The sequence below is a fragment of the Atractosteus spatula genome, assembly GCF_055471065.1.
Source record: "Atractosteus spatula isolate fAtrSpa1 chromosome 10 unlocalized genomic scaffold, fAtrSpa1.hap1 SUPER_10_unloc_1, whole genome shotgun sequence".
Classification (NCBI taxonomy): domain Eukaryota; kingdom Metazoa; phylum Chordata; class Actinopteri; order Semionotiformes; family Lepisosteidae; genus Atractosteus; species Atractosteus spatula.
This window is the reverse complement of record NW_028296612.1, coordinates 5,219,893-5,243,029: the sequence shown is the minus strand read 5'-3', so window position 1 is coordinate 5,243,029 and position 23,137 is coordinate 5,219,893. Positions and strand designations below refer to the sequence as shown.

Here is a 23,137-nt window from a genome sequence, read left to right as displayed (position 1 = left end):
CCCGTGCCTGTCCTTGTGCGCTTGCGCGGAGGAGTTCGGGAGGGGGGACCCGGGCGCCGTACTGTCTGTAGTAAACGCGCAACCCCTGCTGTTCGGGCTGACCTGATTGTACTGACTTACAGGTCCCGAACAAGCTGGGGGAAAAAGGCCACACAAGCGCCCTTTCAGGTCCTGGGGTTGTGTGTCAAAGCCACTGGGCAAGAATGACCAGACCCCTCGCTTTTCTATATAAGTGTAAGCAATTATTATCACAATGCGAAAGTAGACGTGATAATAGCGCGTTTTCTACAGGTAATACGGCCCACGGGCGAACTGACGAATCACGCCGCAGATTTCCATCGCGCCTGCGCACTTCGGAAGGGGGGGCGGGGCAGCTTCCGATCCCGGAAGAGGGGCGCGTCTTCCAAGAAATCATGATGCTGACGACAGCGGCTGGTTCGTCCGGGAGTCCGCGGTTTATTTCAGCCCTGTTGTAACTATATTTGATTGGCAAACCCAGCTGCGAAACCTGATTTTCACGACAGCATCCCAGTTCAGCAGATGACACGACACTCCGGTGATATTTTCCCAGTCCATGCAGTCTGAAATCGAACTGGACGACCTTACTAGGGTCTGGAATATCCACAGAACCACTAGTGCCACACGGAGTGTACACAAACGTGTTCTTGCGTGTTGTACAATCGCGGTCCCCTGTAAACAAAATTCAAAACGCTGTACAGTGACAAAGTGCTTTAATGTTTTAATATGCGCTGATTTAAACAGCTGGTGAGCAGTGAAGACACGTTTCGTTAATGCATTTTTATACAAAAATTCGTATTCTATATTCTGGTCGCTTGCAGATTAGAATGGCATATGTTTAGCAATAATATTATTTATGGTACCTGGAAGTTTCAGGTTGTTGCACAAAGCTAAGGTATGCGTATACGTGATCTGACAATTGAAATCAATTTCCTGTCGTTAAACTCTGTTTATTTTTAATTAATCGGGTTTCCTCTTCTGGAGAGTGACCGGAAGGCGGTGGGTGTGGCCACAGCTGGGGGGGCTCTTGAAAGAGAACGACCTGTTTCAGCACCTGGACAGCCAGGCTGCGGGTCAGAGCAGCTGGACGACAATGACCGGATGCCTCTCATCCACCCATCTACCCCTCCATTCACTCACATGCCCTCCTATTCCACTGCAGGAAGAGGAGACAAACCCCCCTCTCTCCTCTCCCTCAGCGCCCTGCCTGGGCACCTCTCTCACTCTGCTGTCTTCTGCTTCGCTGTGGGTAAGCCTCTCAGCATGTCACGCACTGATCCCACAGCCTGCTCATTGATGGGACAGCTGTCCAGCAGTCCCCCCACTGTCTCATGGAACAGACAGTCCACAGTCACTGTGTGTCTCCTGGTCACCAGTCTGCTGCTCTCAGCCACAACTGCCTTGGGGTTGTAGGTGTGGTGCATCACCACCAGGACGGCGGGCTTGTCCCCTGTGGAGAGAGACAGAGACAGGGTCCTGATTGAGCACCTGCAGACTCTCCTGTCCTCTGAAAGCAGAGCTGTAGGACCTCAGAGACACAGACAGACGAGACTCTTCAACAGTGTCCACTCACCCGGCTCAGGTGAGTCCCAGGACACAGCAGACAGGCAGCAGAGTTAGAGCTAACTAACAAGCTAACTAGTGTGCTAACTAGCTAACACTAGCTGTGTCAGAGCTGTGTCTTGTTGCGTCAGAGGAAAAAAGTGTCAAGCAAACAAATTATTTCCTGTCAATCAATTATTTCTTTTCAAGAAGTTTCTTAAATCCCTTCGAATTCAATTTTACCTGGAATCATCTGGAGGGCGTGGTCAATATCAGTCCCTATCCGAGAGCTGACAGGACAGAAAGTCACGATGGCGTCACACTCCTGTAGGGGGCACTCCTTAAAGTTCATGCGCTTTCCCAGTTTCTCCTTGAACATCCTGTCAGCTCCCAGGGTAACTCCAGCAGCCAGGAAGTGGATTTTGACTGGGCAGATACAAAAACAACAGACACACAGTGGAGTCAATGCCAGCAGACTTGTGATCTGCAACGTCGCTGAGAATTTAAAGCATCAAAACTCAAATACTTGAAGCGTAAACAGTCAAGAATTTTCATTTACAAGATATCAAGCGTTTCACAGGAAACATCCCTCTACATGCCTATCCCACTGCTCACACCACAGTACTATATACTCACCGTACCTGAACAACATAACACTTTTAAAATGACCCTGAACGTTTCGTCTATGATCTTTCCAAACTGTTCTCCACAATTCCCCCATGAAACCACAACAACGCCAGCGTTCACTGTGACACTGGAATATTCTGTTCACGGAGCACGGAGCCAAACCGTTCTGACAGAATCACCATTCTGCTCACACGTCTGCACTGGGGAAAGATCGAATCGAACAGCACCCAGTTTCCAGAGGGGGGGGGGGGGGGCTGCTGTCCAGCACACGTTTCAAGCAGGAGCAGATTAACCCCTGGCTGGGCTGAAAGCAGAGAGAGGGGTCACCTGCTGGGGCTCGAAGGCGAGGGCGTTCTGTGCTCCCCTGGGGTGTCTCAGGCCTCTGGGAAGACAACGGAAGAGAGTTTCACACCTCGGCACCCCTGTGTCACATGAGACTCAACCATCACTTTCAATAACCACTGTACCCAGTACAGGGTCACAGGGGAGCTGGGGTCTGTCCCAGCAAGCATCAGGCACAGGACACCAGTCCACCACAGGACACACACACACACACACAGCCTGGACAGGACACCAGTCCATCACAGGACACACACACACACACACACACAGCCTGGACAGGACACCAGTCCATCACAGGACACACACTCACACACACCCTGGACAGGACACCACTCCATCACAGGACACACACACACTCACACACACCCTGGACAGGACACCAGTCCATCACAGGACACACACACACTCACACACACCCTGGACAGGACACCAGTCCATCACAGGACACACACACACACTCACACACCCTGGACAGGACACCAGTCCATCACAGGACACACACACACACACAGCCTGGACAGGACACCAGTCCATCACAGGACACACACTCACACACACCCTGGACAGGACACCACTCCATCACAGGACACACACACACTCACACACACCCTGGACAGGACACCACTCCATCACAGGACACACACACACTCACACACACCCTGGACAGGACACCAGTCCATCACAGGACACACACACACACACTCACACCAGTGCCAGCGTTCCCAGAAGCCAGTTCGCCTACCAGCCTGCCTGTGGACTGTGCTGACCCCTGTGCCACTGTACTGCCCTACCAGTAATCCAGAACAGTACCATACCAGGGTGGTGTACATGTGCACGTACCCCATAAGGGTCTGCGCCCGCTGAGCTGGGAGGAGTCCTCAGCGATCCCACCTCCTCTGCCTGGTCTGCGAGGGGCTCCACAAAATTCTTGGGGAACAGCCCCGTCCGTCCGTTCCGCTGCCCACGCCACCAGCCGGAATCCTCCTGCTCCTGAGGCAGAGCACAGACAGCACACACACACACACACACTCCGTCAGCTCCAGGGACAACACTGCGATCCGTGTCGGGTCTTCCGCAGGGCTGGTCACCCCTTCATTGTCTTACCCTCGTGTCTGCAGACCGCCGGGCCGGACGGTTAGTAGTCACTTGATTCCAGGGCCTATGGCTGTGTCTTGAGAGACACCCCCCCCCCACCACTCTTTGTGTACAGAAGTGTCCCCGATTGGAGGGGCTCATCCAGACGACCCGACCCCCCCCCCCCCCCCCCCCGAGGCGACTAGGTGAATTTCAGAAAGGGTCCGAGCGCTCCCGGGCTCGCCGCCTGGCGGCAGAGCTCCGCCTCACTGCGAACGGCGCCACCTGCTGTACAGGGGCTGCAGCGACACATCAGCCACTGCTGCACACAGCCCGCGGCGAACAGCGGCTCAGCGCCCAGCCCCACTCACCTTGCCGACAACCTCCACGACGTCCCCTACTCTGATCGTCAGCTCGTCCCCGGGACTGGCTTCGTACGGGACGACGACTCTGTATCGCTCCCTTGCTGGAAAGGGAACACAGACAGAAACCCAGCGAATCTCTCGGACACCAGTCCATCATAGGACACACACACACCCTGGACAGGACACCAGTCCATCACAGGACACACACACACCCTGGACAGGACAGCAGTCCATCACAGGACACACACACTCACACACCCTGGACAGGACAGCAGTCCATCACAGGACACACACACACTCACACACCCTGGACAGGACACCAGTCCATCACAGGACACACACACACACACACACACACACACCCTGGACAGGACACCAGTCCATCACAGGACACACACACACACCCTGGACAGGACACCAGTCCCTCACAGGACACACACACACACACACTCACACACCCTGGACAGGACACCAGTCCATCACAGGACACACTCACACACACTCACACACCCTGGACAGGACACCAGTCCATCACAGGACACACACACACACACACACACACCCTGGACAGGACACCAGCCCCTCACAGGACACCAGCACACTCACACCCTGGACACAGACGCAGCCTGCCCGGCTCTTTCACCTTCCTGCGCGGCGATGCCCACGTATCTCACCCTGCTCATCAACAGGACCCCATCGCCCGCTCCCCTTACCTCCTGTGCTGCTGCCGTGTCTCCTCTCCTGCTGAAGGCTGGCGCTCCTGCTGCCCGCATTCCTGGCCTCCTGCGGTCTCCTCCTCTCCTCTTCCTCCCTCTTCCTCTTCTCCTGCTGTCGCCTCCTCTCCTCCTGCTCTCGCCTCCTCTCCTCTTCCTCCCTCCGCCTCTTCTCCTGCTGTCGCCTCCTCTCCTCCTCCCCTCTCTTCCTCCTCTCCTCCTCCTCCAGCTCCTCCTCCAGCCTCCCCCTCTCCTCCGCCAGTCTCCTCCTCTCCTCCTCCAGCCTGCTCCTCTCCTCCTTCAGCCTCCTCTCCTCCTCCTCCAGCCTCCTCCTCCTCCTCCTCCTCCGTGTCTCCCTCTGGGTGTCCTGGGTGTGGCCCCCCCCTCCGTTCTCCCGCACCACCCTGTCGACTGTGTCCAGCAGCCGGGCCACCTGCCGGCGGTCGCTGGCGTCTCTGTTGTTGAAGAGGTGGTACCTGTTCCCACAATGCTCCAGCAGCGCCCTCAGCTCGGGCTGGGCGCCCCGCAGGACGTCCTCGAGGCCGACCCCCCCCAGCTCGTCCCCGTGGGTGAACAGGACCACCGTGCGGCGCAGCACCTCCTCCCCGAAGACCCCCCGCAGGGCGTCCGCGGTGCCCCCCGCGCCCGCGCCCGCCGCCCCGACCTGGGTGACCAGCAGGAACACGTCGGGCTCCGTGGACGAGAGCTCGGGGCCGAACTCCGCCAGGCTGCAGCCGGGGGACAGGCCGGGGGTGTCGGTGACGAACACCAGGGTCCCGCCGACCTCCGCCGCCGCCCCCGCGCAGGAGGGGCTGGGGCCGGGTGCGAACTCCTGTCTGCCCAGGATGGTGTTGCCTGTGGAGCTCTTCCCCGCCCCGGCCTCCCCCACCAGCACCAGCCTCCGGAGACACACACGGCCTGCGGGGACACCCGTCGGGAGTCAGCACCTCTCTTTTCATGAAGATACCACATCACAGGACACACACACTCACACACCCTGGACAGGACACCAGTCCATCACAGGAAACACTCACACACCCTGGACAGGACACCAGTCCTTCACAGGACACACACACACTCACACACCCTGGACAGGACACCAGTCCATAGCAGGACACACACACACACTCACACACACCCTGGACAGGACACCAGTCCATCACAGGACACACTCACACATACACACACACCCTGGACAGGACACCAGTCCATCACAGGACACACACACACTCAAACATACACCCTGGACAGGACACCACTCCATCACAGGACACACACACCCTGGACAGGACACCAGTCCATCACAGGACACACTCACACTCACACACCCTGGACAGGACACCACTCCATCACAGGACACACACACCCTGGACAGGACACCAGCCCATCACAGGACACACACACACACACACCCTGGACAGGACACCAGTCCATCACAGGACACACACACTCACACACACACCCTGGACAGGACACTAGCCCATCACAGGACGCACGCACACACACACACACACACACACACACACACACACACTGGACAGGACACCAGTCCATCATAGGACACACACCCACACCAGAGCCAGTGTTGTCCCAGAAGCCCATTAACCCCCCAGCCAGACTCTGGACTGTGGCAGGAAACCAGAGCCCCTGGAGGAATCCCAGGCAGACACAGGAAGAACATGCAGACTCCACACAGACCGCACCCCCAGGACCTGTGACCCCTGCCCCCCGTGTCCAGTTAACCGTGCTGACCTCCTGACCGAGCGAGCGGCCAGCCAGTGATTGAGTCTGGTGGGACTCTTCTCCTGCTCACCTTTCTCATTCTCCTCCTCCACACTCCTCCTCTCCTCCTCCACGCTCCTCCTCTCCTCCTCCACCCTCCTCCTCTCTCTGTCCACCTCCTTCCTCTCCTCCTCCACCTTCTTCCTCCTCTCCGTCACATCACTGTGGACCTGTGGAAACAACTCGACATGTCCAGTGTGTGCTGTGGTCAGTGTGTCCAGCCTGTGCTGTGGTCAGTGTGTCCAGTCTGTACTGTGGTCAGTGGGTCCAGCCTGTGCTGTGATCAGTGTGTCCAGCCTGTGCTGTGATTGACATGTCCAGCCTGTGCTGTGGTCAGTGTGTCCAGTCTGTGCTGTGGTCAGTGTGATTGATCAGTACTGTAGAAAGCGGTGTGGCTCTGTGGTGTCCAGTCCAGTCTGTGCTGTGGTCAGTGTGTCCAGTCTGTGCTGTGGTCAGTGTGATTGATCAGTACTGTAGAAAGCGGTGTGGCTCTGTGGTGTCCAGTCCAGTCTGTGCTGTGGTCAGTGTGTCCAGTCTGTACTGTGGTCAGTGGGTCCAGCCTGTGCTGTGATCAGTGTGTCCAGCCTGTGCTGTGATTGACATGTCCAGCCTGTGCTGTGGTCACTGTGTCCAGTCTGTGCTGTGGTCAGTGTGTCCAGTCTGTGCTGTGGTCAGTGTGATTGATCAGTACCTCTAGAAAGCGGTGTGGCTCTGTGGTGTCCAGTCCAGTCTGTGCTGTGGTCAGTGTGTCCAGTCTGTGCTGTGGTCAGTGTGATTGATCAGTACCTCTAGAAAGCGGTGTGGCTCTGTGGTGTCCAGTCCAGTCTGTGCTGTGGTCAGTGTGTCCAGTCTGTGTGTGGTCAGTGTGTCCAGTCTGTGCTGTGGTGACCAGTCTACATTCACTGCGAACAGTATTATCTCACGGATGAGTCGGAGTCTCGGTCACTCCTGCAGCTCTTGTGGACACAGTGGACTGGCCCTGCTGAGGGACGCCCCCCTCTGTCCCGGGACACTCACCTTACAGGGGCTGCTCCTGTGCTGCTGGGATCCCCACCAGGACATGTCTGCGATCTCCCCCAGCACAGCTCTCCCTTGCTCTGGCAGAAACAGAGAGAGACAAGCTGGACTCTGGACAGGTGTATTCCAGACACAGCTGCCCCTGCCTGCAACCTGTCTCTCGTCTCACCCTGCCTGTCCGCCCCCAGTCCCCTGTCTGACTCCCATTCAGCACATGTCTTTACAGTACAGCTCTTCTACAGTATGTACAGTAAGGTGTATTGATCAGTCTGTACAGCTCTGCTACAGTATGTACAGTAATGTGTATTGATCAGTCTGGACTGCTCTTCTACAGTATGTACAGTAAGGTGTATTGATCAGTCTGGACTGCTCTGCTACAGTATGTACAGTAAGGTGTATTGATCAGTCTGTACAGCTCTGCTACAGTATGTACAGTAATGTGTATTGATCAGTCTGGACTGCTCTTCTACAGTATGTACAGTAAGGTGTATTGATCAGTCTGGACAGCTCTGCTACAGTATGTACAGTAATGTGTATTGATCAGTCTGGACTGCTCTTCTACAGTATGTACAGTAAGGTGTATTGATCAGTCTGTACAGCTCTGCTACAGTATGTACAGTAATGTGTATTGATCTGTCTGTACAGCTCTCCTATAGTATTTACGGTACGGTGTGAGTATTGAACTGTACACCTCTGCTACAGTATTTACGGTAAGACGTGAGTAACTGACAGTATTATTTGCCTTACCTGGTATCTCGACCGCTGCCTCCCCTCAGCTTCGCAGAAAAGAAAAACCTCAGAGTCTCAGCTCTGTAACCGCCGCGTTAGAGACCGTGTGGAGAGTCTGTTCGAGAGCGGAGAAACTTTCGGTTTCAGTTCTGTTTTTGGGTGTCACTGACGGATTGGCTGCGTAGGGTCACGCTGGTCTTCCGGGCTGGTTTTCCTCTCTCTGCCACAAGAGGGCGCCTGTGCTTGAGCTCTCTCTCACATGCTTCGTCAGCCGCCGTCTTCCACAGAGTAAGACCGCAGAGCTGCTCCTCTTCAGAAGTCATAACGGCGAGTTCTGGGGTTAAACTCTGAGATAAGACACTGCAGTCACGCCCGTGTTCAAAACACGTCTCTCAGAGTGCTCCCAGTAAGACGTTTTGCTGTAGGAAAGGGTACAAATTATGTTCTATAAAACTATCACACCAACAAAATACTACCGGTGACTAATTTATAACCGAGCACTTTCTAAATTATACAGCACTCCTCAGCAGGCACGCCATGATTTTAATAACAATAACTGTAATGATTACGCCTGTCAGACAGAGAAATCAGGGCATCACAGATGCCTGAGCATCTGTGTGTTCAGTGTCAGAGTGTTACTGTCGGAGACAGGAATCTCACAGGCCTGAGCACTGCGGTGTGTGTTCAGTGTCAGAGTGTTCTTGTCAGAGACAGGAATCTCACAGGCCTGAGCACTGCGGTGTGTGTTCAGTGTCAGAGTGTTACTGTCGGAGACAGGAATCTCACATGCCTGAGCACTGCGGTGTGTGTTCAGTGTCAGAGTGTTACTGTCGGAGACAGGAATCTCACATGCCTGAGCACTGCGGTGTGTGTTCAGTGTCAGAGTGTTCTTGTCGGAGACAGGAATCTCACAGGCCTGAGCACTGTGGTGTGTGTTCAGTGTCAGAGTGTTCTTGTCGGAGACAGGAATCTCACAGGCCTGAGCACTGCGGTGTGTGTTCAGTGTCAGAGTGTTCTTGTCAGAGACAGGAATCTCCCAGGCCTGAGCACTGCGGTGTGTGTTCAGTGTCAGAGTGTTACTGTCGGAGACAGGAATCTCACAGGCCTGAGCACTGCGGTGTGTGTTCAGTGTCAGAGTGTTCTTGTCGGAGACAGGAATCTCACAGGCCTGAGCACTGCGGTGTGTGTTCAGTGTCAGAGTGTTCTTGTCAGAGACAGGAATCTCCCAGGCCTGAGCACTGCGGTGTGTGTTCAGTGTCAGAGTGTTCTTGTCAGAGACAGGAATCTCACAGGCCTGAGCACTGCGGTGTCTGTTCAGAGTCAGAGTGTTCTTGTCAGAGACAGGAATCTCACAAGCCTGAGCACTGCGGTGTGTGTTCAGTGTCAGAGTGTTCTTGTCAGAGACAGGAATCTCACAAGCCTGAGCACTGCGGTGTGTGTTCAGTGTCAGAGTGTTCTTGTCAGAGATAGGAATCTCACAAGCCTGAGCACTGCGGTGTGTGTTCAGTGTCAGAGTGTTCTTGTCAGAGACAGGAATCTCACATGCCTGAGCACTGCGGTGTGTGTTCAGTGTCAGAGTGTTCTTGTCAGAGACAGGAATCTCCCAGGCCTGAGCACTGCGGTGTGTGTTCAGTGTCAGAATGTTCTTGTCAGAGACAGAAATCTCACAGGCCTGAGCACTGCGGTGTGTGTTCAGTGTCAGAGTGTTACTGTCGGAGACAGGAATCTCCCAGGCCTGAGCACTGCGGTGTGTGTTCAGTGTCAGAGTGTTACTGTCGGAGACAGGAATCTCACAGGCCTGAGCACTGCGGTGTGTGTTCAGTGGTGTGTGTTTCTGTTGGAGAGAGAGATGTTAGTGGTGTTCCACAGGGATCTGTATTGGGGCGCAAAGCTCTTAAAAATATCTAATTCAACACCAGATTCAAACCCAAAGCTTTATTGTCATATGCTTACACAGATTTTGCGATTTGTACAAATCATAACAATGTGATAGACTGGAGCACAGTACATCACTGGGGCATCAGACACTGTAGAAGCGACCTGGTACCGCCAGCAGACTCGTGAAGCAGCTAAAGGGTTAAAGATGTGATGACGTTCATCTTTAGCCTGGTGTGGGTGTATCTGTGAAGTATCTAACTGCGACAACAATGGGGAAAACATTCAAATATTTATAAAGGCAGCCTGGAGTTAAAGTGTTTCTGCAGACCCACCAACACGCGGGTCTATGTCTGTTCAGCGAGAAGCACTGATCTACCTGTCTGGACAGGCGAGAGAGGAACATGACTGATCTACCTGTCTGGACAGGTGAGAGAAGAACATGACCGATCTACCTGTCTGGACAGGCGAGAGAAGAGCATGACCGATCTACCTGTCTGGACAGGTGAGAGGAGGAACATGACTGATCTACCTGTCTGGACTGGTGAGAGGAGAACATGACTGATCTACCTGTCTGGACAGGTGAGAGAAGAACATGACTGATCTACCTGTCTGGACAGGTGAGAGAAGAACATGACTGATCTACCTGTCTGGACAGGTGAGAGGAGAACATGACTGATCTACCTGTCTGGACAGGTGAGAGGAGAACATGACTGATCTACCTGTCTGGACAGGTGAGAGAAGAATATGACTGATCTACCTGTCTGGACAGGCAAGACAGGAACATGACTGATCTTCCTGTTTGGACAGGCGAGAGAGGAACATGACTATCTACCTGTCTGGACAGGTGAGAGAAGAACATGACTGATCTACCTGTCTGGACAGGCGAGAGGAGGAACACGACTGAACTACCTGTCTGGACAGGTGAGAGAAGAACCTGACTGATCTACCTGTCTGGACAGGCAAGACAGGAACATGACTGATCTACCTGTCTGGACAGATGAGAGAAGAACATGACTGATCTACCTGTCTGGACAGGCGAGAGGAGGAACATGACTGATCTTCCTGTCTGGATAGGCGAGAGGAGGAACACGACTGATCTACCTGTCTGGACAGGTGAGAGAAGAACATGACTGATCTACCTGTCTGGACAGGTGAGAGAAGAACACGACTGATCTACCTGTCTGGACAGGCGAGAGGAGGAACACGACTGAACTACCTGTCTGGACAGGCGAGAGGAGGAACACGACTGAACTACCTGTCTGGACAGGTGAGAGAAGAACCTGACTGATCTACCTGTCTGGACAGGCAAGACAGGAACATGACTGATCTACCTGTCTGGACAGATGAGAGAAGAACATGACTGATCTACCTGTCTGGACAGGCGAGAGGAGGAACACGACTGATCTACCTGTCTGGACAGGTGAGAGAAGAACATGACTGATCTTCCTGTCTGGACAGGCGAGAGGAGGAACACGACTGAACTACCTGTCTGGACAGGCGAGAGGAGGAACACGACTGATCTACCTGTCTGGACAGGTGAGAGGAGAACATGAGTCAGCAGGAAGACAGTGAAGAGGAGCCAGGTGAGAGGGCTACAGGAGAACAGGAGGGGACCCAGGATGGAGCCCTGGGGAACACCAAGGAGGTGTGGAGAGGAGAACAGTGACCCTGCACTGAGCAGTGTAATCTGGGACTACTTCTCCTCCTCCTCCTCCTCTTTCTCCTTCTCCTCATTCTCCTCCTCCTCCTTGTCCTCCTTCTCCTTCTCCTTCTCCTCCACCTCCTCCTCCTCCTCCTCTTTCTCCTTCTCCACCTCCTCCTCCTTCATTTCTTTCTCCTTCTTCCTCTCCTCCTCCTTCTCCTCCACCTCCTCCTCCTTCATCTCTTTCTCCTTCTTCCTCTCCTCCTCCTCCTTCTCCTCCACCTCCTCCTCCTTCATCTCTTTCTCCTTCTTCCTCTCCTCCTCCTCCTTCTCCTCCACCTCCTCCTCCTTCATCTCTTTCTCCTTCTTCCTCTCCTCCTCCTCCTTCTCCTGCACCTCCTCCTCCTTCATCTCTTTCTCCTTCTTCCTCTCCTCCTCCTCCTTCTCCTCCACCTCCTCCTCCTTCATCTCTTTCTCCTTCTTCCTCTCCTCCTCCTCCTTCTCCTCCACCTCCTCCTCCTTCATCTCTTTCTCCTTCTTCCTCTCCTCCTCCTCCTTCTCCTCCACCTCCTCCTCCTTCATCTCTTTCTCCTTCTTCCTCTCCCCCTCCTCCTTCTCCTCCACCTCCTCCTCCTTCATCTCTTTCTCCTTCTTCCGCTCCTCCTCCTCCTTCTCCTCCACCTCCTCCTCCTTCATCTCTTTCTCCTTCTTCCTCTCCTCCTCCTCCTTCTCCTCCACCTCCTCCTCCTTCATCTCTTTCTCCTTCTTCCTCTCCTCCTCCTCCTTCTCCTCCACCTCCTCCTCCTTCATCTCTTTCTCCTTCTTCCTCTCCTCCTCCTCCTTCTCCTCCACCTCCTCCTCCTTCATCTCTTTCTCCTTCTTCCTCTCCTCCTCCTCCTTCTCCTCCACCTCCTCCTCCTTCATCTCTTTCTCCTTCTTCCTCTCCTCCACCTCCTCCTCCTTCATCTCTTTCTCCTTCTTCCTCTCCTCCTCCTCCTTCTCCTCCACCTCCTCCTTCATCTCTTTCTCCTTCTTCCTCTCCTCCTCCTCCTTCTCCTCCACCTCCTCCTCCTTCATCTCTTTCTCCTTCTTCCTCTCCTCCTCCTCCTTCTCCTCCACCTCCTCCTCCTTCATCTCTTTCTCCTTCTTCCTCTCCTCCTCCTCCTTCTCCTCCACCTCCTCCTCCTTCATCTCTTTCTCCTTCTTCCTCTCCTCCTCCTCCTTCTCCTCCACCTCCTCCTCCTTCATCTCTTTCTCCTTCTTCCTCTCCTCCACCTCCTCCTCCTTCATCTCTTTCTCCTTCTTCCTCTCCTCCTCCTCCTTCTCCTTCACCTCCTCCTCCTTCATCTCTTTCTCCTTCTTCCTCTCCTCCACCTCCTTCTCCTCCACCTCCTCCTCCTTCATCTCTTTCTCCTTCCTCCTCTCCTCCTCCTCCTTCTCCTGCACCTCCTCCTCCTTCATCTCTTTCTCCTTCTTCCTCTCCTCCTCCTCCTTCTCCTCCACCTCCTCCTCCTTCATCTCTTTCTCCTTCTTCCTCTCCTCCTCCTCCTTCTCCTCCACCTCCTCCTCCTTCATCTCTTTCTCCTTCTTCCTCTCCTCCTTCTCCTCCACCTCCTCCTCCTTCATCTCTTTCTCCTTCTTCCTCTCCTCCACCTCCTTCTCCTTCTTCCCTTTCTCCTTCTCCTCCATCTCCCTCTTCCTCTTCTTCACCTTCTTCTTCATTTCCTTTAAATTTATTTTGGCTGATCTTATAGCCTGCTCATTGGTGGGACAGTTGCGCAGCAGTCCCCCCTCTGTCTCGTGGAACAGACAGTCCACAGCCACAGTGTCACTCCTGCTCACCAGTCTGCTGCTCTCAGCCACAACTGCCTCACGGTCGTAGGTGTGGTGCATCATCACCAGGACAGCGGGCTTGTCCCCTGTGGAGACAGACAGAGACAGGGTCCTGATTGAGCACCTGCAGGGTCAGCTGCTGACAACATATTACTGCACATATATAGAAGTTCAAGCAGGCAGCTGCGTCGGCAGGCACAGGCTGCAGAGGAGCAAGTGAAGAGTTTATTCCAGGCTGGAAAGACAAGACAGGAACCACAACGTTTCAACTGTGGAGCCTTACTCTTCAGGCATGAGAAGGACAGAGATTATACAGCCCTGGAGAACAGGAGCCAGGAGAGAGAGGGGGAGGTGGGAGCAGGGGGAGTCAGGAGAGAGGAGGAGGCAGGAGCAGGGGGTCAGGAGAGAGGAGGAGGAGGTGGGAGCAGGAGGAGCCAGGAGAGAGGAGGTGGAGGCAGGCGCAGGGGGGGCAGGAGAGAGGAGGAGGAGGCAGGAGCAGGGGGGTGCAGGAGAGAGGAGGTGGAGGCAGGAGCAGGGGGAGGCAGGAGAGAGGAGGAGGAGGCAGGAGCAGGGGGAGTCAGGAGAGAGGAGGAGGAGGCAGGAGCAGGGGGAGGCAGGAGAGAGGAGGAGGAGGCAGGAGCAGGGGGGGGCAGGAGAGAGGAGGAGGAGGCAGGAGCAGGAGGAGCCAGGAGAGAGGAGGAGGAGGCAGGAGCAGGGGGAGGCAGGAGAGAGGAGGAGGAGGCAGGAGCAAGGGGGGTGCAGGAGAGAGGAGGAGGAGGCAGGAGCAGGGGGAGGCAGGAGAGAGGAGGAGGAGGCAGGAGCAGGGGGGGCAGAGTGGGCACTCAGGTGGTGAGAGGGGTGAAGTCGACACCTGCATGAGAGCAGAGAGGATTAGGAGGAAACGGGTCTGTCGTTGAGAGAAGGAGGGAGGTGTGATCCTAGCTTCAGGATCGTCTTGGTTTCGGGTGTCTTCTAACACATATATACAGACTCCAGTACTGTAGCTAGTCGTATATTTTAAGTGACCACGATCACATCTGCTCAGAGGTCACTGTTCATAATCATAATCAGACAGGCAGGTGTGCGTCTGCTCAGAGGAATTTGTCCGAATAGAGATCAAAACCAGATGTAAGAGCTGAGGCCAGGGACATGAATCTTTTCAGAAGACTACAGGCTTGGCACATAAATATCAAAACGTTACCCGGAATGCTCTGGAGGGCGGCGTCGATGTCGGTCCCGATCCGAGAGCTGACTGGACAGAAGACTACGACTGCGTGCAATTCTTTATCATTTGTCTCCTCTTTCATGTTGATGAAGAGTCCGAACTTTCTCTTGAGCTTTTCCTTGAACTGCTGGTCGGCTTCATGGGTAACCCCAGCTTTCTGGAAGTGGATTTTGACTGCACGGATGTAAAGCAGAGAGGGACAGTGGAGAAAATACATATATATATATATCTCTGTCCTGCAACAGGCGATAGTCTGGGAGATGTGAAGCTCACCAAGGCAAAAGTCCTGAAACATCGAAATATTCTTACTCACTGGAAAAATCGAACGCTGATTTACACATCCCACCGCTGACACCAAATGTCAGAGAGTGTGCGAACCCTTTCCTACACAAACCGCCCTCTGATAACCAAAGACAGAGGCGTTCAAGAACAGCCGAGAGCTGACAGAATCATCCCGGTCATTCCCAAAGAAATGTTACTGTGCTACGTCACAGGGCTCCCCGTTTCTGAGCCAGAGAGTCTAAAAAACTCCGCGACTTTTCCACCTCAGAAACTGAAGGGAGAGTGTTGATCCGCCATTAAAAATACCCGCCAAGTTTCTTAAAAAACGTCTCCGTCGTCAGTCTGGACTCCCAGCCAAGTCACAGGGGGACTCTTCTCTAGACATCTCAAGATCCCAGAATACCCTCTCTGAATGAGTAAAAATAACAATTAAGCCCCGAGACCGTTATGCATCTCGAGACGCTGGCCTGACATTAAAAAACGTTGGTCCCGCCATGGGAGTTCAGCTGGTCTGTTCGTATCAACGCATCGGGAGCTTACTTTCGGTCTGAGGCTGAGTTTCCAGCTGAGATTGAAGCCGAGATTGAAGCACATCGCGTCCAGACCTGGAAAAGTGAAAAGACACTCAAGGTTCGCTGTCAAGAACCATCTACCCAGTACGGGTACTGGGGCCTATCCAGCAAGCCCTAGGAGCAGAGCTCACAGAAAGCACACACGAGCACTCACTCTCACCTGCGCCGGTCTTTTCCAGTTCACCCGCCCGGCTACCTGTGGGCCGAGGAGCACCTGGAGGTCACCCCATACACACAGAGGAACACGCAGACTCCACCCAGACAGCATCCCCCCCAGATCTGGAACGGAGCCGAACGCAGGGGAACTAGCGGGCAGTGGATAGGGCGCCCCCTGGAGGGCGAGGAACATGGGGAGGGGGTGTTCAAAGCAGAGTTTGATAAAGAGGACTGCACCGTATGAAACTGAAGCCCGAACCCGAAACCGGTGCCCCTCTCCTCCTCTCGGACTGCGTCACACACAGGCACACGCGGAGAGAGGGATTCTCACAGACGCGGTGTTACAGAGCTTGGGCTGAGAAAAACGGGTGTTTGATAAACCTGTGATACGTTTTCAAGTGGGGAACGGCTGACAACTGTTTGCTACAGTAGGTGGGCTCTGTTTCGCCCATAGGAGGGGGAGAGAAAGAGAGAGAGAGAGTACAAAAGGAGTCACACATTTCTGCTAATAAAAATAAATGTAAAACACCCACCAGCAATAATTCATTCGGACTTATTAGAAAACAAAAACCCGAACCGACCCGAACCCTTAGTCGTACAGTACATGAAAAAACCGACCCCCCCCCCCCCACACACACACACACTTTGTCGGGTTTCAGTTTCCGAGAAGACATGATGATGACGAGAGCCGAAGTCCGGCTGCCGCAGGGGAGAGAGAGAGAGAGAAACCGCGCTGCTGCGCAGTCTTGCAAACTCGCTGAACTCTGAAGCGCCCTGCTGTCGGCCGGATACAGAACTGCAGTGACTCGAAAAGACCGTAAAAACACGACCCGAGAGGCCGGAAACGTGTCGGAGCGCTGTTTGCGATTTGTTAGGAATAAATGTCTTCACGGCCCGACTCACGGGGGTCCACGGCCCGGCCGAGCCCCCGAAACCGATTAACCCGGTGAAGTAAACGAAAGGGCAGCGGACAGCTGTACATGCATACAGGAGAACCCCCACAGATGGAGACAGGGTCATTGTTGAGATGAAATACACAAACCAAGGCTCTCAGCCTTGCGCGCTGCGCGCATCGCTAAAAACTGACCGCCATACTCACCCAGATAAATGAAAATAAACGCACTTCACGTCAGAAGAAAGTGAGACGAGGTTGTGAAGATCAGGCGACGACGTGCAGTCCCAGAGCAGTGATAACGAAAGTAAAAGTGTGTGTGTGTGTGTCTATACAGTGTGTCCAGTAAGAGTGTGTGTGTGTCTATACAGTGTGTCCAATAAGAGTCTGTACAGGAGTGTGTGTGTGTCTATACAGTGTGTCCAATAAGAGTCTGTACAGGAGTATGTGTGTGTCTATACAGTGTGTCCAATAAGAGTCTGTACAGGAGTGTGTGTGTGCGTCTATACAGTGTGTCAATAAGTCTGTACAGGAGTGTGTGTGTGTCTATACAGTGTGTCAGTAAGAGTCTGTACAGGAGAGTGTGTGTGTGCGCGTCTATACAGTGTGTCAATAAGAGTCTGTACAGGAGTGTGTGTGTACGTCTATACAGTGTGTCCAATAAGAGTCTGTACAGGAGTGTGTGTGTGTCTATACAGTGTGTCCAATAAGAGTCTGTACAGGAGTGTGTGTGTCTATACAGTGTGTCCAATAAGAGTCTGTACAGGAGTATGTGTGTGTCTATACAGTGTGTCCAATAAGAGTCTGTACAGGAGTATGTGTGTGTCTATACAGTGTGTCCAATAAGAGTCTGTACAGGAGTGTGTGTGTGTGTGCGTCTATACAGTGTGTCAATAAGAGTCTGTACAGGAGTGTGTGTGTCTATACAGTGTGTCCAATAAGAGTCTGTACAGGAGTGTGTGTGTGTGTCTATACAGTGTGTCCAATAAGAGTCTGTACAGGAGTGTGTGTGTGTCTATACAGTGTGTCCAATAAGAGTCTGTACAGGAGTGTGTGTGTGTGTCTATACAGTGTGTCCAATAAGAGTCTGTACAGGAGTGTGTGTGTGTCTATACAGTGTGTCCAATAAGAGTCTGTACAGGGGTGTGTGTGTCTATACAGTGTGTCCAATAAGAGTCAGAGTGTTCTTGTCAGAGACAGGAATCTCACAGGCCTGAGCACTGCGGTGTCTGTTCAGTGTCAGAGTGTTCTTGTCAGAGACAGGAATCTCACAGGCCTGAGCACTGCGGTGTGTGTTCAGTGGTGTGTGTTTCTGTTGGAGAGAGTGATATTAGTGGTGTTCCACAGGGATCTGTATTGGGGCGCAAAGCTCTTAAAAATATCGAATTCAACACCAGATTCAAACCCAAAGCTTTATTGTCATATGCTTACACAGATTTTGCGATTTGTACAAATCATAACAATGTGATAGACTGGAGCACAGTACATCACTGGGGCATCAGACACTGTATAAGCGACCTGGTACCGCCAGCACACTCGTGAAGCAGCTAAAGGGTTAAAGATGTGATGACATTCATCTCCAGCCTGGTGTGGGTGTATCTGTGAAGTATCTAACTGCGACAACAGGAAGGGATGAAGGGTGAGTGGAGGGCACCAACAGCCCATCTCGTCTGTGTTGAGGAGGAGACCTGGGCATCAGAGGAGGGGGCAGAGAGACACTGGAGAACCATCAGCAGGAAGACAGTGGAGAGGAGCCAGGTGAGAGGGCTACAGGAGAACAGGAGGGGACCCAGGATGGAGCCCTGGGGAACACCAAGGAGGTGTGGAGAGGAGAACAGTGACCCTGCACTGAGCAGTGTAATCTGGGACTATTTCTCCTTCTTCCCCTTCTTCTTCTCCCTCTTCCTCTTCTTTTTCTCCTCCTTCTCCCTCTTCTTCTCCACCTCCTTCCTCTTCTTCTCCTCCTTCGTCCTCTTCTTTTTCTCATCCTTCTCCCTCTTCTTCACCTTCTTCTTCATTTTCTTTAAATTTATTTTGGCTGATCTCACAGCCTCCTTATTGATGGGACACTTCTCCAGCAACCCCCCCTTTGTCTCATGGAACAGACAGTCCACAGTCACAGTGTCACTCCTGCTCACCAGTCTGCTGCTCTCAGCCACAACTGCCTCACGGTCGTAGGTGTGGTGCATCATCACCAGGACAGCGGGCTTGTCCCCTGTGGAGACAGACAGAGACAGGGTCCTGATTGAGCACCTGCAGGGTCAGCTGCTGACAACATATTACTGCACATATATAGAAGTTCAAGCAGGCAGCTGCGTCGGCAGGCACAGGCTGCAGAGGAGCAAGTGAAGAGTTTATTCCAGGCTGGAAAGACAAGACAGGAACCACAACGTTTCAACTGTGGAGCCTTACTCTTCAGGCATGAGAAGGACAGAGATTATACAGCCCTGGAGAACAGGAGTCAGGAGAGAGGAGGAGGAGGTGGGAGCAGGAGGAGTCAGGAGAGAGGAGGAGGCAGGAGCAGGGGGTCAGGAGAGAGGAGGAGGAGGTGGGAGCAGGAGGAGCCAGGAGAGAGGAGGTGGAGGCAGGCGCAGGGGGGGCAGGAGAGAGGAGGAGGAGGCAGGAGCAGGGGGGTGCAGGAGAGAGGAGGTGGAGGCAGGAGCAGGGGGAGGCAGGAGAGAGGAGAAGGAGGAGCAGGGGGGGGCAGGAGAGAGGAGGTGGAGGCAGGAGCAGGGGGAGGCAGGAGAGAGGAGAAGGAGGAGCAGGGGGAGGCAGGAGAGAGGAGAAGGAGGAGCAGGGGGAGGCAGGAGAGAGGAGGAGGAGGCAGGAGCAGGGGGAGGCAGGAGAGAGGAGGAGGAGGCAGGAGCAGGGGGAGGCAGGAGAGAGGAGGAGGAGGCGGGAGCAGGGGGAGGCAGGAGAGAGGAGGAGGAGGAGCAGGGGGGGCAGGAGAGAGGAGGTGGAGGCAGGAGCAGGGGGAGCCAGGAGAGAGGAGAAGGAGGCGGGAGCAGGGGGAGGCAGGAGAGAGGAGGAGGAGGCAGGAGCAGGGGGGGGGGCAGGAGAGAGGAGGAGGAGGCAGGAGCAGGGGGAGCCAGGAGAGAGGAGAAGGAGGCGGGAGCAGGGGGAGCCAGGAGAGAGGAGAAGGAGGCGGGAGCAGGGGGAGGCAGGAGAGAGGAGGAGGAGGCAGGAGCGGGGGGGGGCAGAGTGGGCACTCAGGTGGTGAGAGGGGTGAAGTCGACACCTGCATGAGAGCAGAGAGGATTAGGAGGAAGCGGGTCTGTCGTTGAGAGAAGGAGGGAGGTGTGATCCTAGCTTCAGGATCGTCTTGGTTTCGGGTGTCTTTCCCAATGTCTTCTTACACATATATGCATATATCTTTGTCACCCCTCACCTGGAATCTGCTGGAGGGCTGCGTCGATGTCGGTCCCGATCCGAGAGCTGACCGGACAGAAGACCACGACTGCTTGACAGTCTTCTTGTTGTTCACACTCTCTGAACTTGATGGACTTCCCGAGCTTTTCCTTGAACTGCTGGTCGGCTTCATGGGTAACCCCAGCTTTCTGGAAGTGGATTTTGACTGCACGGATGTAAAGCAGAGAGGAACAGTGGAGAGAATACATATATATATATCTCTCTGTCCTGCAACAGGTGATAGTCTGGGAGATGTGAAGCTCACCAAGGCAAAAGTCTGAAACATTGAAATATTCTTACTCACTGGAAAAATCGAACGCTGATTTACACATCCCACCGCTGACACCAAATGTCAGAGAGTGTGCGAACCCTTTCCTACACAAACCGCCCTCTGATAACCAAAGACGGAGGCGTTCAAGAACAGCCAAGAGCTGACAGAATCATCCCGGTCATTCCCAAAGAAATGTTACTGTGCTACGTCACAGGGCTCCTCGTTTCTGAGCCAGAGAGTCTAAAAACTCCGCGACTTTTCCACCTCAGAACCTGAAGGAGAGTGTTGATCCGCCATTAAAAATACCCGTCAAGTTTCTTAAAAAAACGTCTCCGTCGTCAGTCTGGACTCCCAGCCAAGTCACAGGGGGACTCGTCTCTAGACAACTCAAGATCCCAGAATACCCTCTCTGAATGAGTAAAAATAACAATTAAGCCCGAGACCGTTATGCATCTCGAGACGCTGGCCTGACATTAAAAACGTTGGTCCCGCCGTGGGAGTTCAGCTGGTCTGTTCGTATCGACGCATCGGGAGCTTACCTTTCGGTCTGAGGCCGAGTTTTCTGTGTTTCAGGGCCATACCTGGAAAAGTGAAAAGACGCTCAAGGTTCGCTGTCAAGAACCATCTACCCAGTACGGGGTACTGGGGCCTATCCCAGCAAGCCCCAGGAGCAGAGCTCACGCAAAGCACACACAGGCACTCACTCTCACCTGCGCCGGTCTTTTCCAAAGGCCAGTTCACCCGCCAGTGTGAGTGTGGGCCGAGGAGCACCCGGAGGTCACCCATACACACACAGGGGGAACACGCAGACTCCACCCAGACAGCATCCCCCCCAGGTCTGGAATGGAGCCGAACGCGGGGCCCCAGCACCGTGAGGCAGTAACACTGACCCCCTGCACCCCCACCCGTGCCCTACTACACTAGCGGGCAGTGGATAGGGCGCCCCCTGGAGGGCGAGGAACATGGGGAGGGGGTGTTCAAAGCAGAGTTTGATAAACCTGTGATACGTTTTCAAGTGGAGAACGGCTGATAACTGTTAGCTAGGTGGGCTTTGTTTCGCCCATAGGAGGGGGGGGAGAGAGAGAGAGTACATAAGGAGTTACAAATGTCTGCTACTAAAAATAAATGTAAAACACCCACCAGCAATAATTCATTCGGACTTATTAGAAAACAAAAACCCGAACCCTTAGTCGTACAGTACAAAACCGACCCGAACCCGCCCCACACACACACACACACTTTGTCGGGCTTGTAGCTCAAGGGCATCGAGGTTCCGGTCCGGAGAGAGGAAAACCGACGACAGAACTGGATCTCAAGAACCTGGGATAGGGATGAGCATGTAAGGGGGGGGGGGGGGAAATCGCTTTTAGTCCTTTTTTTTGGGGAAGCGATTCAGGAGGACGCGAGAGAACGCACCTGGACAGCAGTCCTCATCGTGATGTACCGGTGGTAAAACACGTTTCTTTAACCTTAGCGACAGGCGCTCGCAAACTGCCCACGGCTGCAGGTAAGCACACACAGTATTCACGGAAGGACTGCTGTCGTGTGGATCTCTGTGGAAAGAGAAGGCGGTTCCGAACAGCCAAATCTCACACACACACACACTCACACAAGCGGGGAAACGGCCCTCGCTTTCTGTCTGACCAACACGGGAGCTCCGTCAGGACCGAGGTGGGGCTGAGCCGAGTTTAAACTCGGTTTCAGTTTCCGAGAAGCCATGATGACGACGAGAGCCGAAGTCCGGCCTGCCGCAGGAGAGAGAGAGAGAGAAACCGCGGCTGCTGCGCAGTCTTGCAAACTCGCTGAACTCTGAAGCGCCCTGCTGTCGGCCGGATACAGAACTTCCGTGACTCGAAAAGACCGCAAAAACACGACCCGAGAGGCCGGAAACGTGTCGGAGCGCTGTTTGCGATTTGTTAGGAATAAATGTCTTCACGGCCCAGACTCACGGGGGTCCACGCCCGGCCGAGCCCCCGAAACCGGATTAACCCGGTGAAGTAAACGAAAGGGCAGCGGACAGCTGTACATGCATACAGGAGAATCCCCACAGATGGAGACAGGGGTCATTTGTTGAGATGAAATACACAAACCAAGGGCTCTCAGCCTTGCAGGCTGCGGGCATCGCTATAAACTGGCCGCCATACTCACCCAGATAAATGAAAATAAACGCACTTCACGTCGGAAGAAAGTGAGACGAGGTTGTGAAGCTCAGGCGACGACGTGCAGTCCCAGAGCAGTGATAACGAAAGTAAAAGTGTGTGTCAATAAGAGTCTGTACAGGTGTGTGTGTGTGTGCGCATCTATACAGTGTGTCCAATAAGAGTCTGTACAGGTGTGTGTGTCTATACAGTGTGTCCAATAAGAGTCTGTACAGGAGTGTGTGTCTGTACAGTGTGTCCAATAAGAGTCTGTACAGGAGTGTGTGTGTGTGTGTCTATACAGTGTGTCCAATAAGAGTCTGTACAGGTGTGTGTGTCTATACAGTGTGTCCAATAAGAGTCTGTACAGGAGTGTGTGTGTCTATACAGTGTGTCCAATAAGAGTCTGTACAGGAGTGTGTGTGTGTCTATACAGTGTGTCAATAAGAGTCTGTACAGGAGTGTGTGTGTGTCTATACAGTGTGTCCAATAAGAGTCTGTACAGGAGTGTGTGTGTGTGTGTCTATACAGTGTGTCCAATAAGAGTCTGTACAGGAGTGTGTGTGTCTATACAGTGTGTCCAATAAGAGTCTGTACAGGTGTGTGTGTCTATACAGTGTGTCCAATAAGA

At 53.7% G+C, this 23,137-nt stretch overlaps 3 protein-coding genes across 7 annotated transcripts; all 3 read right to left on the bottom strand.

Annotated features, from left to right (window-relative positions):
* Window positions 1–726: 726 nt before the first annotated feature.
* Window positions 727–8,325, bottom strand: LOC148813599 (uncharacterized). 2 transcript variants are annotated; one of them, XM_088908164.1, is made up of 9 exons: window positions 8,228–8,325; window positions 7,481–7,560; window positions 6,495–6,633; window positions 4,682–5,599; window positions 3,975–4,069; window positions 3,370–3,519; window positions 2,515–2,569; window positions 1,804–1,986; window positions 727–1,468 (listed from the first exon to the last, which is right to left on the bottom strand). In XM_088908164.1, the coding sequence occupies exons 2-9, from the start codon at window positions 7,523–7,525 to the stop codon at window positions 1,239–1,241; spliced, it is 1,815 nt and encodes a 604-aa protein (XP_088764290.1). In that variant the 5' UTR covers window positions 7,526–7,560; window positions 8,228–8,325; the 3' UTR covers window positions 727–1,238. The 2 variants fall into 2 exon arrangements, with proteins under 2 accessions (XP_088764290.1, XP_088764291.1); XM_088908165.1 differs by having other exon boundaries at window positions 3,370–3,513.
* A 3,455-nt stretch (window positions 8,326–11,780) lies between these two features.
* Window positions 11,781–22,779, bottom strand: LOC148813597 (uncharacterized). 3 transcript variants are annotated; one of them, XM_088908163.1, is made up of 4 exons: window positions 22,541–22,779; window positions 15,611–15,674; window positions 14,764–14,963; window positions 11,781–13,648 (listed from the first exon to the last, which is right to left on the bottom strand). In XM_088908163.1, the coding sequence occupies exons 2-4, from the start codon at window positions 15,661–15,663 to the stop codon at window positions 11,781–11,783; spliced, it is 2,121 nt and encodes a 706-aa protein (XP_088764289.1). In that variant the 5' UTR covers window positions 15,664–15,674; window positions 22,541–22,779. The 3 variants fall into 3 exon arrangements, with proteins under 3 accessions (XP_088764289.1, XP_088764287.1, XP_088764288.1); XM_088908161.1 differs by lacking the exon at window positions 22,541–22,779 and adding an exon at window positions 16,897–16,981; XM_088908162.1 differs by lacking the exon at window positions 22,541–22,779 and adding an exon at window positions 15,802–15,862.
* LOC148813598 (uncharacterized) lies at window positions 18,088–22,613 on the bottom strand. Of its 2 annotated transcripts, XM_088908177.1 has the most exons (4): window positions 22,517–22,613; window positions 20,908–20,949; window positions 20,078–20,263; window positions 18,088–18,904 (listed from the first exon to the last, which is right to left on the bottom strand). In XM_088908177.1, exons 2-4 carry the CDS (start codon window positions 20,945–20,947, stop codon window positions 18,558–18,560), a joined length of 573 nt encoding a protein of 190 aa, XP_088764303.1. In that variant the 5' UTR covers window positions 20,948–20,949; window positions 22,517–22,613; the 3' UTR covers window positions 18,088–18,557. The 2 variants fall into 2 exon arrangements, with proteins under 2 accessions (XP_088764303.1, XP_088764302.1); XM_088908176.1 differs by lacking the exon at window positions 22,517–22,613 and having other exon boundaries at window positions 20,908–22,120.
* Window positions 22,780–23,137: the final 358 nt, after the last annotated feature.

Bases quoted from the DNA above. Each gene is read 5' to 3' on its own strand.
- LOC148813599 (XM_088908164.1), bottom strand. From the start codon at position 7,525: ATGTCCTGGTGGGGATCCCAGCAGCACAGGAGCAGCCCCTGTAAG. The intron at 6,634-7,480 runs GTGAGTGTCCCG...TTGTTTCCACAG, and splicing joins ACAGGAGCAGCCCCTGTAAG to GTCCACAGTGATGTGACGGA. The intron at 5,600-6,494 runs GTGAGCAGGAGA...GTGTCCCCGCAG, and splicing joins GGAGGAGGAGAATGAGAAAG to GCCGTGTGTGTCTCCGGAGG.
- LOC148813597 (XM_088908163.1), bottom strand. From the start codon at position 15,663: ATGTGCTTCAATCTCGGCTTCAATCTCAGCTGGAAACTCAGCCTCAGA. The intron at 14,964-15,610 runs AGTAAGCTCCCG...TTACATCCGTGC, and splicing joins AAACTCAGCCTCAGACCGAA to AGTCAAAATCCACTTCCAGA. The intron at 13,649-14,763 runs GTAACGTTTTGA...CTGTCTCCACAG, and splicing joins CGCCCTCCAGAGCATTCCGG to GGGACAAGCCCGCTGTCCTG.
- LOC148813598 (XM_088908176.1), bottom strand. From the start codon at position 21,154: ATGGGTGACCTCCGGGTGCTCCTCGGCCCACACTCACACTGGCGGGTG. The intron at 20,264-20,907 runs GTAAGCTCCCGA...ACATCCGTGCAG, and splicing joins ACTCGGCCTCAGACCGAAAG to TCAAAATCCACTTCCAGAAA. The intron at 18,905-20,077 runs GTGAGGGGTGAC...CTGTCTCCACAG, and splicing joins AGCCCTCCAGCAGATTCCAG to GGGACAAGCCCGCTGTCCTG.